At 36.1% G+C, this 17,495-nt stretch overlaps 1 protein-coding gene and 1 long non-coding RNA gene across 10 annotated transcripts in view; one reads left to right on the top strand and one right to left on the bottom strand.

Moving 5' to 3' along the window:
- TANC2 (tetratricopeptide repeat, ankyrin repeat and coiled-coil containing 2) overlaps positions 1–17,495 on the top strand; it is a 361,529-nt gene that overhangs the window by 131,253 nt on the left and 212,781 nt on the right. For 3 of the 8 annotated variants that reach the window (XM_070479550.1, XM_070479549.1, XM_070479548.1), the window contains exon 4: positions 2,669–2,740. In XM_070479550.1, the coding sequence (XP_070335651.1) occupies positions 2,669–2,740 (72 nt within the window). Of the gene's footprint in view, positions 1–2,668; positions 2,852–16,845; positions 17,299–17,495 lie in introns of those variants that run through there. The other 5 variants (XM_070479547.1, XM_070479546.1, XM_070479545.1 and 2 more) reach the window with 2 other exon arrangements.
- Positions 2,575–6,096, bottom strand: LOC110140475 (uncharacterized). 2 transcript variants are annotated; one of them, XR_002314751.2, is made up of 3 exons: positions 6,022–6,096; positions 5,008–5,104; positions 2,575–2,833 (listed from the first exon to the last, which is right to left on the bottom strand). It is a non-coding gene; the product is annotated as an uncharacterized lncRNA (long non-coding RNA). The 2 variants fall into 2 exon arrangements; XR_002314750.2 differs by having other exon boundaries at positions 5,968–6,077.

The raw sequence follows: 17,495 nt of genomic DNA, 5'->3' as shown, positions 1-17,495 counted from the left end.
ATTGATTTTAAGTTTATCACTGTGCTGTGTTTTGTTTCTCTGAGTACTTTTTAAGAATAAGCTTTTAATAACATTAAACTGGAAAATTCACAAATTTTATCAAAAGCCTTTAGCATGATAATTCATTGAATTATATGTACAGTTTAGTGAATTATTGTGCTAAATACTTTTGATTTATAAGTTTTATTTGTGGTCATTTATGCAACTTGAAAAATTAGAAGGCAGTTCTGTAGAACAGGTATGGCCTTTGGCTAAAGAATTTCTTTATTAACTTGAACTTTAATATTTCATAATCATCTGTACTAAATATAAGACTTAGTGAAGACTGAAATTTTTATTGAATCATAAGTGCTCCTAACATTACTTTAGTGTCCATATACTTGATATCCTTGTGTTTTCTCAATGCAACTTTTGAATGCTTAATTACCAGGTATCTAGCATAATTGAATTTTTTCCTGTGACGTTAGCAGTTTATTTTTTCTGCCCATATCTCTATCACGTTATTTTAGTAATTTTTACTCTGAAGCAGGACAAAGTGAGTAGTAGGAAAAAGAAAGATAGAAAATGAAGATTGGATAGTTTGGGGTGCCAGTAGATCCTATCTTGCATGCGTGCCAGGTTGCTTCAGTCATGTTCTACTCTTTGCGATCCTATTAACTATAGCCTGCGAGGCTCCTCTGTCCATGGGAATCTCCAGGAAAGAATGGAGTGGGTTGCCATGCCCTTTTCCAGGGGATCTTCCCAGCCCAGGGATAGAACCCTTGTCTCTTCCATCTCCTGCATTGGCAGGTGGGTTCTTTACCATTAGTGCCACCTGGCAAGCCCCAGATACCATCTTACAGGCTTGGTATATTGGATTTCAAATTTTTTACTTCCTTACTGGTTATAAAACTATTCATCCATTCCTTTTACTGTGTAGCTTTTTAGTAGTTCCCACTGAAATGGGCCAAGTGTATTTCCATGCTCCACTGAAGTCTTACTTGGACTTGGGCCAGTGAAGTATTAGTGAACAGAGGTCTTAAATACCCTCTTCTGATTTAACTTGGTCTCTTGCAGCCCTGTGATCTTCCATGGGAAGAGCATGCCCCACGTATTCACTGAAACATGTTTTTATAGTTTTTTCTCTATAGCTACAATGAGTTCAAGCACAATTTATAGGGCAGAGAAGATAGAGGGAAAATATTTTTAAGTAGAAAAGTAAACTAGGACATCCATACTGGACTAATTGCAGTATTATTCCTTAAGGAGTATTATTAGATTCTAAAATTATCAGCCAAGATTTAGCATTGGAAAATTTCAAGTGAAAAGAAGTATTTCATTAAATCAAATGCATTCTTCTAGATATATATATTTTTTGTGATTTTTCTTTAATTAGGGAATTATTACACTAACAATATACCTCTTTGCTTGTAAACATGTAAAATACTATTACGTGCATGTGCATGTGTTCAGTTGTATCTCTTTGTGACCCCATGGAGTGGCAGGAGCAAGCAATCTGGCAGGAGCAAGCAATCTGAGATTGCCTTGATTAAATTTTGTGGTACACATTTGGAGCTGAGCTTCAGTCCTGTAAAGGCCAGTCTAATTTTGGTTTATACTCGCTCCTAGAATGTAGCCCTTTGGGGTTCCAAACAAAGTGTTGGAGTTTTACCAGCTCCCTCTTAGAAACTTGGGTCTCCCAGCTTGTCCTCCCAGCTCTGTAAAACTGTCAGTGACCTCTTAGCCTTTCAGACGCCACTGAATGAAAAGTGACCCCACCTACCAGGTCTCGGTCTTCTTGTAATTCTTCATCTTGCTGTTAACTCTCCAGCGCCTTTACGAAGATTTTAAAAACATACACAGTTGTAGTTTTCTTAGGGCAAAATTGGTCTGAAGTATGTAATCTGCCGTTACCAGAAGTAGAAGCCAACAGCATATCCATGGAAGTAAACAACGTATCATTTACTCTTTTTTTAAATGTTTGGGCAGATTCAAAAATCACCATATAATGTTAGTCTTACCCACTTGTATTTTCATGTGCAGTCTTGGAGAAAGAGAATAAGAAATAGTTACAATGATCCTACCAGGAATTGCACAGATTGCATTGTCAAGCAGGTGAATATCTTCTTTCATGTTGGTCTTATCAGGGACAATTGAAGATTGTTGTTCTAATTATAACACTTGTTGTGTTGTACTATATTATTTTTAAAAGATTTTTTTTGATGTGGACCATTTTCAAAGTCCCCGTTGAATTTGTCATAATATTGCTTCTGTTTTATGTTCTGTTTTTTTGGCCATGAGGCATGTGAGACCCCAGCTCCATAGCCAGGGATTGAACCTGCACCCCACCCCCTGCATTGGAGGTGAAGTCCCAACCACTCGCCCGCCAGGGATGTCCCCTGTAATTATTGTTTATGTGACTACGTTGCTCATGAAACAGTGAAACCTTATGAGGAGGAATCCTATCTTATACTTATTCAGTTTCTTAGTGCTAGACCTCAAAGTAAGTACCCAGTAATGGAGAAGTGAACGAGTGTGTTGGGAATACCTTATTTGTCTTTTCAGAGTGAAGAATCAGTATCAGTATACACTGTGCTGAGTCATCCAGAAAGGTCAATTTTAATAGAGAAGAGTTTTAGGAGATGAACCTCTTCTCACCAGCTCTCTTGTCCTGTCTTCTGTATCACAGGTGGCATCTCCACAGAAAGCGACTGTGCTTTTGAGCCAGACTACGCCGTCCCGCCACTTCCCGTGAGTGAAGGTATGCAGCACATTCGGATTATGGAGGGCGTGTCTCGCTCTCTTCCATCCTCCCCCTTACTCACCCATCAGTCTATCAGTGTTCGGCTCCAACCTGTGAAGAAGTTAACTGGTAAGGACTTTACCTACGTTGAGTATGTTTAACAGGAAACCTAACAGTATGCACTCTAGATCATAGCAAGTATGTTTATGTGCATCTCTAGGTTTTTCCTCTTTGGCCTTTCTAATGTCCCAGACTCTTGGAAAGTAGAGCTCCCACTGATTTTAATTTAGGAAATTAGACGAGTGCTCCGTTTGACAGATTGATGTATTTATTTTCTAAATGATCCATCTGTTGTGGACATATTTTTCCAGGCTTTCAGGAAATTTCTGGTTTTGCGAGAATATACTGTTGTTCTGATTGCATTTATCAGCTTGTTCATGTCAGATTACCAGATGGAGATATTGTAATTTTAGAATAATGAAAGCTTCATAGTTCAGTAAGGGTACATATTTTTTGTTTGAAATCTTGATTTATATTTTTCATCCCTATTTTTAACAGCTAATTTAGATGTTTACCTCTCCAACTTCTTAAAATATTCACTATAGTATAGGTTGTGGATTGACTTTAACATGATCTCACAGTAGGTATTGTACAGCCAGACCAAATTGTTAGGTATCACACTGTGCCTTCATTAAATGAAATTTTATCTCTTAAAACTTTTTCAGGAAAGAAGATTTAATATGTTAAATGATACTTATGTGCAAAAGTATATATGCCTGGGTCATTTTGTTAGATTTCCTTTAATGTTATTAGTTTATATCCAGTATCAGTAAGTTGACTGGCATTGAATGGATTATGAGTGTATGGAGGCAAGAAATAAAGTCATTCCCAAAGGATATGTTGACTTCCTCCTATGTGTCTGGCATTGAGTTAGACAATATCAAACAACAGTACAAAAGAAAATAAAATGATGGGGGGAAATGAGATTTTCAGACTCTTCCGTCTATTTTGAATGAAACTTGTATTACAGTGTTTATAATTTTCATTAAAATGATAGTATTTACTCTGTAGACCTGCAGAGCATAAGTTATGCTCTTATATTGCTTATTTTTGTTTTAGTCATCTTCAAGTGTCTGACTCAAAGTCTGTTTTGATTCTTGGATTAGGTAAAAATCAATAAAATAGCTTAATAGCATTTTACTAAAATACTTATTCCTTCTGTTATCTAAAAATAGGAAGATTATATGTAATTGGTCTTGAATAAAAATTTCAGTGCTTAGAAATTTCCCCTTTTTCTTATATTTTAAGGTATTATTGATTACTGAAAATGCAGATAACCAAATCTGATGGCTGCCAAGTGATGTGCTTCATTTTACCTCACATATGGGAAGAAATAGCAAGAAACATTGTTTCCTTATAGAACTTAGCTGTATTGCCCAAGATTTTAGAGATACCACTTTCCTGTCCCATTTGACTACCCCAGTTTGAACTTCAGCTTAAATAGACAACCTTTAAGTAACCCAAAAGATAAGTACATATAATAACAAAGTCAACAACCTGCCTGAAAACAAAGAGGTGGTAGAGGGAAGCAGCAATAAGTATACTTGGTTTAATTACATGTATGAACTATTCAGGTTTAATATTACGGTACTTGAAAGGTAAGTATCCTCTCAGATAATTTTGTTTTATTCACTGAAGAGATTTTCAAAGCCCTAAGAGTTTAAAGTTTGAAGATGCATTTTAAAATATCTGAACAAAAGAAATCTATCTCCTGAAAGAGGATGCTGTGAAAACTTTTCTGTGACAAATTTTCTGCCAAGTGAATTAGGTGATAAAAATCTTTTGGTTTAACCCAGAATGAAATTACTTTGGAATTTAAATTTAAAATATTATTTAGTAGATTACTCATCAGTTATCTTTCCTTTCCTAATTATATTTTGGTATAAATAAGTGAAAAGAACATTGAATGAAGAAAGATTAGCTCACCATAAGGGAATGTCCTCCAGAGAGTTGTTCTTAACAAAATACATTAATTGAATATGGCCATTAGGGGTACACATACTAATTTATCCATTTCCATTCATTTAAATTTCCAGCTACCTTATCTTGCTTATATTCGTATTACAACCAAACTGAATAAGTACGGCTGGAATAGTCATCTTTTTCTGTTTTCTTTCTGACTTTATCTAATATTTAGTCCCTTGTCTCTATTACCATCAAGGTAGTTTGCTCATTATTCTGTGCTCCTTACTTAATCATTAAACAGATATTTGTTTAGGACCTACTGTATCAGGCACTGCTCTAGATAAAGTAAACAGCGTGCAGGAAAAGACACTTGAAGCCCCTGCCTTCGGAGATGTTTATATTCCAGTTGTGAGGGAGCTGTAATAAACATATAACCAATAAATAAATAATTTTAGATAGTAACAAGTACTGTCAGGGTAATAAAGTAGGAAAAGGGAAAGAGAAAGACTGGGGTAGAGGTAGGTTTCTCTCTATGGAGTGACTGGGGAGAATCAGAGGAGGAGATACTTGAGCTGAGGCTCAGTGATAAAGAATATGCCTGCAGTATAGGGGCCCCATGTTCAATCCCTGGGTCTGGAAGATGCTCTGGAGGAGGGCATGGCAACCCACCCCAGTATTCTTGCCTGGAGAATCCCATGGACAGAGGAGCCTGGCTACAGTCTACATGATCTCAAAGAGTCAGACATGACAGAAGCAACTTAGCACGCACACATGCTGAATAACAAAAAGAAGCCAGTCATGGGAAGATCTGGGGACAGAGCCTTCCAGGCAGAGGGAACAACCAGAACAAAAGTCCTAAAGCAGAAATCAGTGCTGGTGAGTTGAAGAATTAGAGAGAAGGCAGTGTGACCTCAGCAGAATAAGTCAGAGGGGAACATTTCCCTATTACTGTTTTTTTATAACCTTTGTCCTTTCAACGTATTTGTCTTAGTCCTTCACACAGTTGTATATGAAGATCTGTTTCCAAATACTTTGACTTATCTTTAGTCTCACGGGAGTGAGAATGAGGAAAGGCCTGCTCAAGAATAAAGATATGTAATTTGAAGCTTGAAAACTAAGTGTGTGTGTGTGTGTGTGTGTGTGTGTGTGTGTGTGTGTTTAAAATATATATGGCTCTATCCAGTACAAAAACAGGTTACAGTAAAAGTGGTTAAGAGAGGAGTGGGCTCTGTGGTCATGCTACTTGTGTCTGTATCGCAGCTCTGAGAAAGTCACTTAACTACTCCCTGCTTCTGTTTCTTCATCTGCAAAGTGGGGTTAACGATCCCTCCTACCTCATGGATAGTCAAACCTGTCCATTGATGGTTACCAGTTGCTTAATACATGCATAAATACATGTATTTGTTATTGTTGCTAAGTCGTGTCAGACTCTTTGTGACCTCATGGACTGCAGCACACCAGGCTTCTCTGTCCTTGCTATTTCCCAGAGTTTGCTCAAACTCATGTCCATTGAGTCAGTGATACTATCTAACCATCTCATCCTCTGCCGCCCCCTTCTCCTTTTGTCTTTAATCTAAATGCTCAGAATTTATGAGCAGTTATTGTTGACAAAATCTGTTTAAATTTGGTGAGAAGTTCTTAAAAACTCTATTGAACATTAGATACCAATTTGGAACTTTAAAATTTGTCATGTTTTAAAAATTATACTTTTTAATGAGTAATAGTAATAATGATAACAATTCTCATTTGAGTGCCTATTGTGTGACATACCATATAAACACATATTCTTCACTGTATCTCCATTTTACACATGAATAAATGAAGCCTTAGAAAGGTAAAATGTCTTGCTCAAAATAATACAACTAAGAAGAGATCAACGCCAGAATTAATACCTAAGCCTTTAAACTCCAAATGAGGTTCATTTTACCAATGAAAAAGTTGAGGTTTATAGAATTTACCCAAGGCATCTGGTATATCAGTTAAGACTTTTTGTTTAAAAAAAAGAAAGTAACAAGACATAGCCATGGTTTAAGAAATATAGGGAAACTAGAAGACCTGGAGGTTGGTCATGTTGGATATTGCTTTGCTTTGCGGGGAGGCATGGAAGAGAGTGCAGAGACACACTATTGGCCCTCATTAACTGTGGTAACAGAATTGCCACTGTTCTCTAGCTTCTTATTCAGTGCTCTTTCCAAGATGTTTTTGTTCATAATATCATAAAGTCCCTAAGGGTGCTTCTTAAAATTGGAAGTGACAGTGGTTCATTCATCAACACTTAATGAATTTACACTCTTGAGTTTAGTAGAAGTTAAATTTTGAGTATTCATACTGTTAGTAGAGCTGTAAATTGGTGCACTGTTTTTGTAGGATAGTTTGAAGTAGGTGTCAGAATTGTAATGCTCATCATCTTTGACCCAACAATTTTATTGCTAAGAGTTTATTTTATAAATAAATTTGAACAAATTTAAAAATTATGTGTGAAAAAAAATTACGTGTGTATATGTAATATTGTTTATGTAGTAAAAAAAAGAGTAAATATTTATCAGTAATAGTCATCTATTTATGTTTTTAAATGATATGCAAACATATACATATCACACATGCGTTCATTTGGTGGTGAAGTGGAGAAATGATAGCTCAAACTCAGAAGCAGGAGGAGGAAGACACGAATTTTGTTGTATGCCCTTCTGTAATGTTTGTGTTTCTATGTGTAAAACCCATTCTCAAGAGGCAGTATAACAAAATGCACCCTGACTGCCCTTTCCTAATTGGGTCAACTTGTGCAAAGTTGCTTCAAGTCTCTATATTTCAGTTTCTTTGTTACTAAAATAAGGATTAAAATAGTATTTACCTCATAGGACTGATAAGAGAATTGGATGGGTTGATTTGTGTAAAGCTCGTAAGACAGTGTCTGGCATAGAGTAAACAGTCTAGTAAATATTAATAATGATCATTATTAAATTTTAAAATAGATTTGGATGAAATAAATTATAAAATAGATTTCTCTCAGCTGTCAAATATGAATTCTGAGTCTTTGAAACATGGCCTTCAAGTAATTTATTTAATTGCCTTAAGTAAGTCCCTCTCCTGTTGCAGGGAGTTAACCTTAGCATACTGATGTCAAAAAAAAAAACAAAAAAACACTGATGTCAAATGGATTAGTAGCTAGCCTCTGGGAAAAGATTTTTTGGCCTGATTTTTAAAGTATTTGCTACCAATAGGTTGTGATGACCATGTGGCAGTCCAATTTAGATGGTAAATAATTCACAATATCCAGTACAATCATGCTGCAGCCTAGTTATTTTAGATGCTAGCTAAGGCCAAAGTATTGTTTTCATTATTCATAAAATAAAATTATTAATTTGTTTCTGAGACATCCTGGGAAAATTGCTTAAAAGTATTTTGACATGAAAAAGAGCCTATATAGTTAGCCTACATAGTTTGATATATTGTAGTGTGCTTATGATATGTTCTTTGCAAAGGAATAATTGTCTTGCAATTTTTAGAACCACTGAAATTCAGGGTGTACATTAGTTAATTTTATTAGAAAAAAATAACAAGGTTGCTGTGAAGATTAAGATTTCTTAAACATACAACCTAGCTAGCATATAATAAGCATTGATAAGTGTTTCTTTAATTTTATGCCTTGATAAAGTGGAAACATAGCTTGAGAAAATTATTGAAAAGCCACTTTGGAAATATAAAGAGCCTGGAGAGCATGTTAGCCTCTGTAGTCTGATTTATCTCAGGGCACTCATGCTGCTATAGCGTAAGAATAAATAACTAGGTTATAACTAGGGAGTTATAACCAAGGAGCAAGTTGGGCAGGGTGGCAGCGGATGAAAAACTCCTAAGAGGAGAAATCAAGGGTAGGGGAACTCTTGCTGAAGATCTGAGTAATTAGATACCAAGTGTGGGATATTCTTGCTGAACTGACTTCGTAGGATTCTTGCCTACTGCTGGGCTAAGCTGAGGCCTTGTCAAATAATTGGCTTTGACGTCAGACAATAGGGATTGGCTACAAGGGTGTATTGTACAACTCAGGGAATATAGCCAGTATTCTGTAATAACTATAAATGGAGTGTCAATTTTAAAAATGGTCAGTAGGTAGATGGGTGGCTAACTACTGATGGCTCAGTGGTAAAGAATCCACGTGCCAAGCTGGAGACAAGGGATTGATCCCTGGATTGGGAACATCCACTGGAGAAGGAAATGGCAACTCACTCCAGTGTTCTTGCCTGGGAAATCCCATGGACAGAGGAGCCTGGCGGGCTACAGTCCATAGTGCTGCAGAGAGTCAGACACGACTTAGCAACTGAGTAGCAGGTAGGTGGGTAGAGGACTCAGAGCAGCCTGGTTAAGTGTTAGTTAAGGAGAGAGTCTCTGTCAACATATGTATTTTGAACCCCTAAATGACAACATGCATTATCCAACAGAGTTCTTTATTCGGTGTTTGCACATACTAGATTTGCAACATAATTAAATTTGCTCTTTAGACTTTTATAGAAACGTAAGGAAGGAGTTTGTATTAATATATAGCAAATACTTGTCTACTAATTTTTGCATATTTGAATGGAAGTTACTCATACAGAATAAAAGCATTATTTATGCTATCATCGTATTTATTTATAGTGGAATTATGTAAGGTAGTTGTAGTATTGCTGTGTAAATTCCACTGAAATATAGTTGTTCTGTCTTCCTCTCTGTTCAGCCACTACTAGGTGAGGTTTGCAAAAATGAAAAAATGTCCCCTTATGGAGAAAGGGCCAAATCCTCTGGTGAGGATCGGCAATGTAAAGGAACCTCTGGACTCAATTACTCAAACATTTAGGGTCAAAGTTGACTTAGCCAAGTATGTGCAAAATTGTAAGAAACCATGATAGTACTTTTCAATAGATCGCTTGTCAGTATTTACCTATGGGAAGTCATCCCTTACAAACTTGTGCTCGGTTTCCCATTTCCTTGTATCTCTCTAAATGTTCCTTGCCTCCTAAATGTATTCTTTTTTGTTTGAAAATCAATACTTTCTGAAAGAAAATAGTGTCTTCCTAGGAAAATTATAGCATATACTACAGATAAGGATAATTTCCAGCAAGATGTTTTTATAATTTTCCTGTGAAACAGTTATTATTAGCTTTCATCTGTGTTCAAAAAAAGAAAAAGATTCCTGAGATGTGTTCTTTTCTTTGATGTACCGTTTAACTAGTAAGCAGATGAGCTGATTCGCTTCTTTCTTTTTCTGTCTTAGCATTATTAGTTGTTTGGTTCTGACTTTGATCGTACAAAACTGAGTCACCTTGGCTAGTCTAAACAGAAAGACTTTTAGTAAAGGTTTATGATGGCTTTCAGAATCTCCCAAGAAGGCCTGGCTGCAGTCAGAAACTTCACCCTACAGTCCTAAAGGAACAACATGACAACCTCTATCACAGTTGCCCTGGAGGAACCAGTTGCCTCTTCACCACAGAGTTTATCATATACTAATGTCTTCTTTTTCCCAGTGTGCATATATGTGTATATGTATGTTTGAGTGCTTTTATTAGAAAATAAGAAATACTGAAAGTGAATTTACTGTTCATTTAACTCAAGGAGATAGAAGAAGCATAAGTAAACATAAAAGAAGTAATCAGAAAAAAATTAAAAGCAAAAATGAATACAAGTAAAGTGCAGAATAAAATTCTTGATCAGTGAAGCTGCAAACAAGTTCATTGAAAAGATTAAGAGAGTAGAAAATTCTTTGGACCAGTGTAATTTTCCATCATAGTGGAAAAGAGGAGAGAGAGGAGTTAAATAACTCATAGGGCCCATAGAGCAAGAAGTGAAACAGACACTGATAATAATGTTGTTTGTTAGAATATATAGTATACAGGTTTATAGTAGGACCATGTAAAAACTAGATAAATGGAAGAAAACAAACTGTAAAACTGACTCAAGTAAACAAAAATATGACTAGCCCAGTAACCAGAGAAATCAAAGAACCCTAAGAATCAGCAGGTCCAGATGATTTTGCAGTTTACTAAACTTTTAGGTAATAGTAATAATATATAATGTTTATTGAGCTGTTTCTGTGTTCCAGACAGTATGAAATGCTTTACATAGTGAGCAGATTTAATTTTCATGGCAATCTAATAGTCAGTGGATAGTCAGTGGCTTCTACATCAAAACTTTCAGTAATGGCAAGCTTTCTGCTTTGTCCTTAGCCTGTTCTTTTGTTGAATAGTTTTAACCATCAATTTTCTATTTAAAAGTGAAAGTGTAGTCATGTCCAGCTGTTTGCAACCCCATGGACTGTAGCCTGTCAGACTCCTCTTCCGTGGAATTCTCTAGGCAAGAATACTGGAGTGGATTGCCATTCCCTTCTCCAGGAGATCTTCCCAACCCAGGGATCAAACCCAGGTGTCCTGCATTGCAGGCAGATTCTTTACCGTCTGAACTACCAGGAAAGCCCCGTTTTACAAATGTGCAAATATCCTCTTTATTTCCACCTAGTACTTCTGTTCATTTATGTCATAAGTGAACTTTCTCTTTCACATGGCAATCCTTTATATCCTGGAAAGCCATTTTCATATCTGCTTTCTCTAGCTTAAGAGACTTCATTTAAGATCTATCCAGTATCAAGGTGGTACTACATCTATGTTATTTTCTTTATCTTCTAGTCTGATAATTATATCAAAATGGACATGAGATTATGTCAGAATTACTTTCCTTTGTGACCCTTTATTGACTCTCAGTGAGTGTTTTTCCTTTTATTAAGATTTTGTAAAGGCTATTATGATATTCATATTTTCTCACTTTCTAGTCCTATAGTCCTCCTAATTTCCTGTGTGGGTTTACAAAGATTTCTATTAGTTTCACGTTCTGTCCTCATGTTCTTTTAGAACTCAAATGTAAACTGTGTGGTCCTGGATTTCAGGTATATGTTTTTAAACTCATAACTTGGACTTCAGTGACTTCTTAACAATGTTTATTTTACCCTTTTTAGTTTAAATATGATTAATGGAGAAGATTAAAGCTGAATAAGGAGTGAGTAATTGTTCTGTCTCTTGCTTAGAAGCAGGATGTTAAGCATGACAAACTCTGCAGTCAGTTAATACTTGTTATATAGGGTTCAAGCCCTGACTTTGCCACTTACTAGCTGTATGACCTTGATCAAGCCACTTAAGTCCTCTGAGCATGTTTTCTAATCTGTATTATAATGCTATCATTATTCTTATTATTTCTGCCTCACAGGGTATTGTATGGATTAAATAAGATAATATGTATGGTCAAGTACAGCTGATTGATTCATAAATGGAAGCTTGGAACAATATCATTACATTTATTATCTTTTCCATACACTGGATCTGGCCTTCTCATGTTTGTTTATGTTATTTATTATTATTATTTATTATTCTCATGTTTTCTAAAAATATCCAGACCTTTTTTCTTTTTTTTTTTGCTATCTTAAAAACATAACTCTTCTCATTAGGGACTCTATTCTTCCTTAACAATATAATTAGAGGGTTTTCCACTCTTCATCTTTGAATATGTCCTTCTTTCTTTGTATGTTTCTATTCTGGACACAAATCCATATTTATCAGAGAATTCATGGTATGCCCATGTTTCTTTATATTATTTCGTACATTTGTGGTTGTGCAAATTCCTTTTTAATTTTTAATCTATACTCTCAAGCTGGCTTCTCTGTTAGAATTACTGACTATTGGCTCACAACTTCCTTTCTGTGGTTTTTATTTGGAAATCTACTTGCCTAAAATCTGAAGTATAGATCTGACCTTTTCCAGCATTCCTATTAGAGTGGTGACCCAATACAGAGATGTTTGTATAGATAAATTTCTCTACGTGTCAAGCAGTTACTGTGTCAGACCTGTAAGTATGATTTGACAGTTACTATCATGAAGCCCTGTTACATTCAGTACTGTGCCCTGGATGTAATTCTCAATATTTGAAAGAGCCAAAAAGAAAGTGTACATTTACTTGTCATAAAGTTATAGAGGCTAGCTTATTTTTTTGGATGAAATTGTATCACCTTTTCTGTGATCAGCTTATGCTGACTTGAAACTCCAGTTAATAGTTTGTTATATCTGTTTGAATTAATAAAGATTTTGGCATATAAAGATTTGGCATCTCTTAAAATTTAAGTCTGTGGAGGAAAAATAACAAAAGGAATCCTGACAGGTGAAAAAGTTGACAATTACTTGGTTGATAATCTCTGATACTCTTTTGAGCTAATGTGTGGTGTTTCTCAGAACTGAATATCACTTTTAAAGCTGGCAGTGAAGTTCATTAAAAAAAAAAATTCTTCATTGTCGAAGCTTCCTTTGTGATTTCCCCAAGAAAACTTACCAGTTTTCTGGCACAGTTCCTAGGAAGTCTATTTTTAAGCCTAATTGTCCCTGTTTTCCCTGCTTACCTACCCACCTGCTCTGCAATATGAGCAGTTCAAAAAGTGTCAGATGTCGAATGTAACTACTAAATAATATTGGTCGTTAGTAATACCCTTCAGTCACAAAGTATCATGAAAGGCAAATAAGAAATATCCACAATTCAAAAGAAATCCTCTGGGTGGCTCTCCAGACAGGAAGTAGATGATAGCATGGGATTATGTAGCGCTGCTGTGCTCCGCGTGCCCAACTCTGCAGCCCTGCGGACTACTCTTCTGTCCCGGGAATTTTCCAGGCAAGAGTACTGGAGTGGGTTGCCATTTCCCATTCCAGGGGATCTTCCTGACCTAGGGATTGAACCTGCATTTCTTACATCTCCTGCATTGGTAGGCGGATTCTGTACCACTGCTCTGCCTGAGAAGCCCCCTTTAAAGCTTAGCAGAGAATATATATTCACTATGTAATAGCAGAACTTATTATAATGCTAAACTGTGTTTTCTTTCTCATTATAGAAAATTATGTGCCCTAAGTGATGTATTCCACTTGTAAGAATAATAAATACATTGTTGCTGTTCATTGGCTCAGTCATGTCCCACTCTCTGTGACCCCATGTACTGAGGCACACCAGGCTTCCCTGTCCTTTACCATCTCCCAGAGCTTGCTCAAACTCACGTCCATTGAATCGGTGGTGCCCTCCAACCATCTCATCCTCTTCGTCTCCTTCTCTTCCTGCCTTCTATCTTTCTTAGAATCAGGGTCTTTTCCATTGAGTCAGCTCTCCACATCAGGTGGTCAAAGTATTGAAACTTCAGCTTCAGCATCAGTCCTTCCAATGAATATTCAGGGTTGATTTCCTTTAGAATTGACTGGTTTGATTTCCTGGAAGCCCAATGGACTCTCAAGAGTCCTCTCCAACACCACAGTTAAATAGCATCAATTCTTTGGTGCTCAGCCTTCTTTATGGTCCAACTCATATCAGGACAGAATTCTCCCTCTTTAAACATTTTAAACACCAGAGGGCAGAGTGTTTCAAAGGACATTTTCTTTATCATAAATACATTATCCCATTATCATTCATTCTTTCGTGTCATTAGCTGCATATTAAAAAATAAGAAACTCTCAAAGAAATTTGAGAATCATCTGTGTGTCTGAGTGATCTGTTTTGTTTAGACAATATCATGAGTGATATTCTGATATATACAAGTTAGTTAATCTATATGTTTTCCCTCCCTTTCTAGTTAAAGTCTGTATTTCTGGCTTCTGAAAGTGACCATTTTTTAAAGCCATATGTACATCTATTATCATTTAGTGAATTTCATAAATTCAAGATTTACTTAGTGAATTAAGTAAAATGAGAGAAAGGAAATTGATAAGTATACCTTTTTAGTTCTACTTATCCATAAAAACTTTCTGAAAAAGCCACCTGCCAGCTAATGATCTTTTTCAAATATTGGGATTGTAATTTAGAGATCACATTGAGGAAATTTTATTCAAGGGTTAGGTAATAAAGTCAACATATCAAGTAAAAACTGTATATAATAAAAGTTATCCCCAGAAATCCCTTAAGTACCATTCATAGCATTCATTAAGCAGAAATACTGCTTCTCACTATGTCCAACCTTGCCAGTTTTTAAAGCTCCTTTATTGACCACCAGATGAATAGTTGGCTCATGGGTAGAGGCTACATTATATATGACTTTTAAAGAATATGTTTCCTTTCTTTTCTCTGTTAGTCATCACTCTTCTCTTAGATGTTGAAGTCCTAATCTGGAGCAGTAGCCATTCCTGGGAAAGAAAAAAACCAAAATTAGAATTTAGCCAAGGCTTGAGTTTTTATAATAAGTAGTGTGAATACTTTCTTCTGTGACAATAGAGAGTTCATATATTCACCTCTTCATAAGTATTACCCTACCTTTAAGCACTATAGGGTTTAGCACTGATGTTTACTCCTTAGCAAAAGCTTATCAAGGGAGATGATTGGAAAAAGAATAAAAAGAATATAAAACTCTGTGTAAGGTTTAGAATGACTTAGCTAAATTAATCATAAGGGAGTTAAAAATTAGTACTCAGAGGAATAGCTTAGTCTCTTAAATCTCTTCCTACCCTTAAGTTAAACCTAATTTAAAAAAATAAAAGCAAAACCTAGGTACTTCGTCTTTTAAAATATCTTAACCACGTCCTTATCCCTATCAGCTCCTACAGAGCATAAGCAACATTAAAATGAAAATCAGTGAAAAAATTATTTGTTACCCAGGTTTGCAGTTTTTCCAAAAGTACTCTGGGATCTAATGTGTAAATCAGCTCAGCATGATTTGGGGGAGAAGGGAACTTTCCCTAATTTCCTGAATTACTGAGTTACTGGTATTTTAAAAGATACAAAGAGAATTTCCCTTAAAAATAACCACTGAGGCAAAAAAAATTTTTTAATTAAAAAAAACCTGGGTAACAAATCATTTTTTCACTGATTTTCATTAAGGGTTGGAGTTAAGTGACTTACCCAAGGTTATATCTAGAAAGCAACTGAACCATTATCAAAACACAGTCAGAAGACTGTCCAAGTGCATGTCCTTTCTACTACATTGCAGTCCTTTTATTCACATTTTACTGGGCTTATCATCATTTATGGAGAGTAATGCACCATAAATTGATGACTAACAAACAATAATTATACCAAAATTATTATTACAGTGTAAGGCTGCCCACATAAGAGAACAATATAATAAAACAATTATCTAATTGTTTTGCTTTACATTGTTTCTGAACATTTCATTAAATATGTGATGATGGGAAAGAAACCCATATTGATATGATACAGAACAATTCCGTGTAGAATTGCCCTATCTAAAATAGACGTGTAGTACTAGTGAACCACACTGCAGAAGACTAGTGAAAGATTGTTTTTCTCTGAACAAGTCAGGTCAGAACCTTGTCTCCAGTACTGCAGAGTGCCATTACCACTGCTGAATCCAAGCATTGACACTTGCCCTAGCTCCCTCTTCTCCGTGGTTCTTTTTTGAAGCTCTTCTGCCGTTCCCTGAAAGAAAAGGAACTTCTCTGGATTCCAGAGAGGTGAGGAGAAGCTGTGACAAGAGAAAAGTTCTCCAGGCTCAGGGCAAGGTCATCAGAAGCATGAAGTGGGATACTAACCCTTTCTCACCAGTGACTGACATAGGTAGGAATTTCCTTGATCACATGTGAAGGTTGTGAGCATTTTCAGGGCAGTTAGTGTCTTTTGCACCTTTCTCTGTCATAAGGAATACAGGGGGTAGTATGCCTCTCTTTGAAATTGAAAGCATGGCTACTGTATTAGTCTACTGATGATTCTGCAGTTTTGGTGTATCTGGATGCTCCATCTGAATGGAAGGCATTTAATCGGGTTTTTAACATCTCTGTTTAAAAATAAATTTTCTGCTATATCACATTTTAGTTCCTTATTTATCACTGTCTAACTTTACTATTTAACCCAATAAAATGTAAAGGTATTACAGGCCCATATTCACTTGCTAAAGTATTACTGATCTATTTAGAAACCTCAGTATGCAGTTTTTTGTTTGTGTCTATTTAGTTACTGTATTTTGCAATACATATTCGCATAGTTCTGATTTAGGAATTCAGAAGAATAAGATCCAAGGAGGAATCAATAAGAAAGGAGTTTATTGCTTTAAGGCATGAGGAGCTTATAGCTCTTTAATATAAATTGTTCCCAGAATCCATGTCACAGCTCCTTATATGGCGCTGCTTTTTTCCCTTCGGTTGCTATGACAACAGCAGCACTGCACCATTCATCAGCTCTGGACCTGGGCTGCATTGCTAGCCTTCCGTGTTACTCCTGAATGTTAAGAACATCCGTGAATCATTCACTATGTTAACGCTGCGCCATTAGAAACCTAAGAACCAGTTCTTCCAGCAATTTGCTCTAACCGAAGGATAAAGTAAACTGCGCCACAGAGAAAAATTATGTGAAAAAATTTTTTTCCTAAGAGAATCTTACAATCTATATTTGCTGCAGCATTCTGAAAGGATAAGCTTATATCAGGGAGTCTAATGAAAAGAACTCGTCTATGTGATCTTTCTTGAAATCATTAACTGTTCAAAACAAATACCACCTTGCATCTCTGGATACAGGAAGAAGCAGGTGATGTTGTTAGGGGTTCTAAGGTCCTCTGGGAGCATCACTTGTGCTTTGGGACCATAACCAGCATCTGCTAGAAGAAGTATCACCTGTAACGCACAGTAAGTTCTGGGCAGTGTGAATTGCTGGCTGGAGGAGATTAAAGTGTGGATCGTTACTGATGTGTCAGATCTGATAACAGCATGACCAGTGAATAAAAAGAAGCCTTTCAGGTTTTCAGGAGAAAAGACTGTATAGTATTGACTAATGAGGAAGAAAAACTAAAGCCTGTGAGTATGATGAGTAGAGTATTTGTGTG

This window comes from Odocoileus virginianus, chromosome 17 (genome assembly GCF_023699985.2).
Source record: "Odocoileus virginianus isolate 20LAN1187 ecotype Illinois chromosome 17, Ovbor_1.2, whole genome shotgun sequence".
In the NCBI taxonomy this organism is placed as follows: Eukaryota; Metazoa; Chordata; class Mammalia; order Artiodactyla; family Cervidae; genus Odocoileus; species Odocoileus virginianus.
Note: the sequence above shows the minus strand (reverse complement) of the source record. Positions and strands in the feature narration are given on the sequence as shown.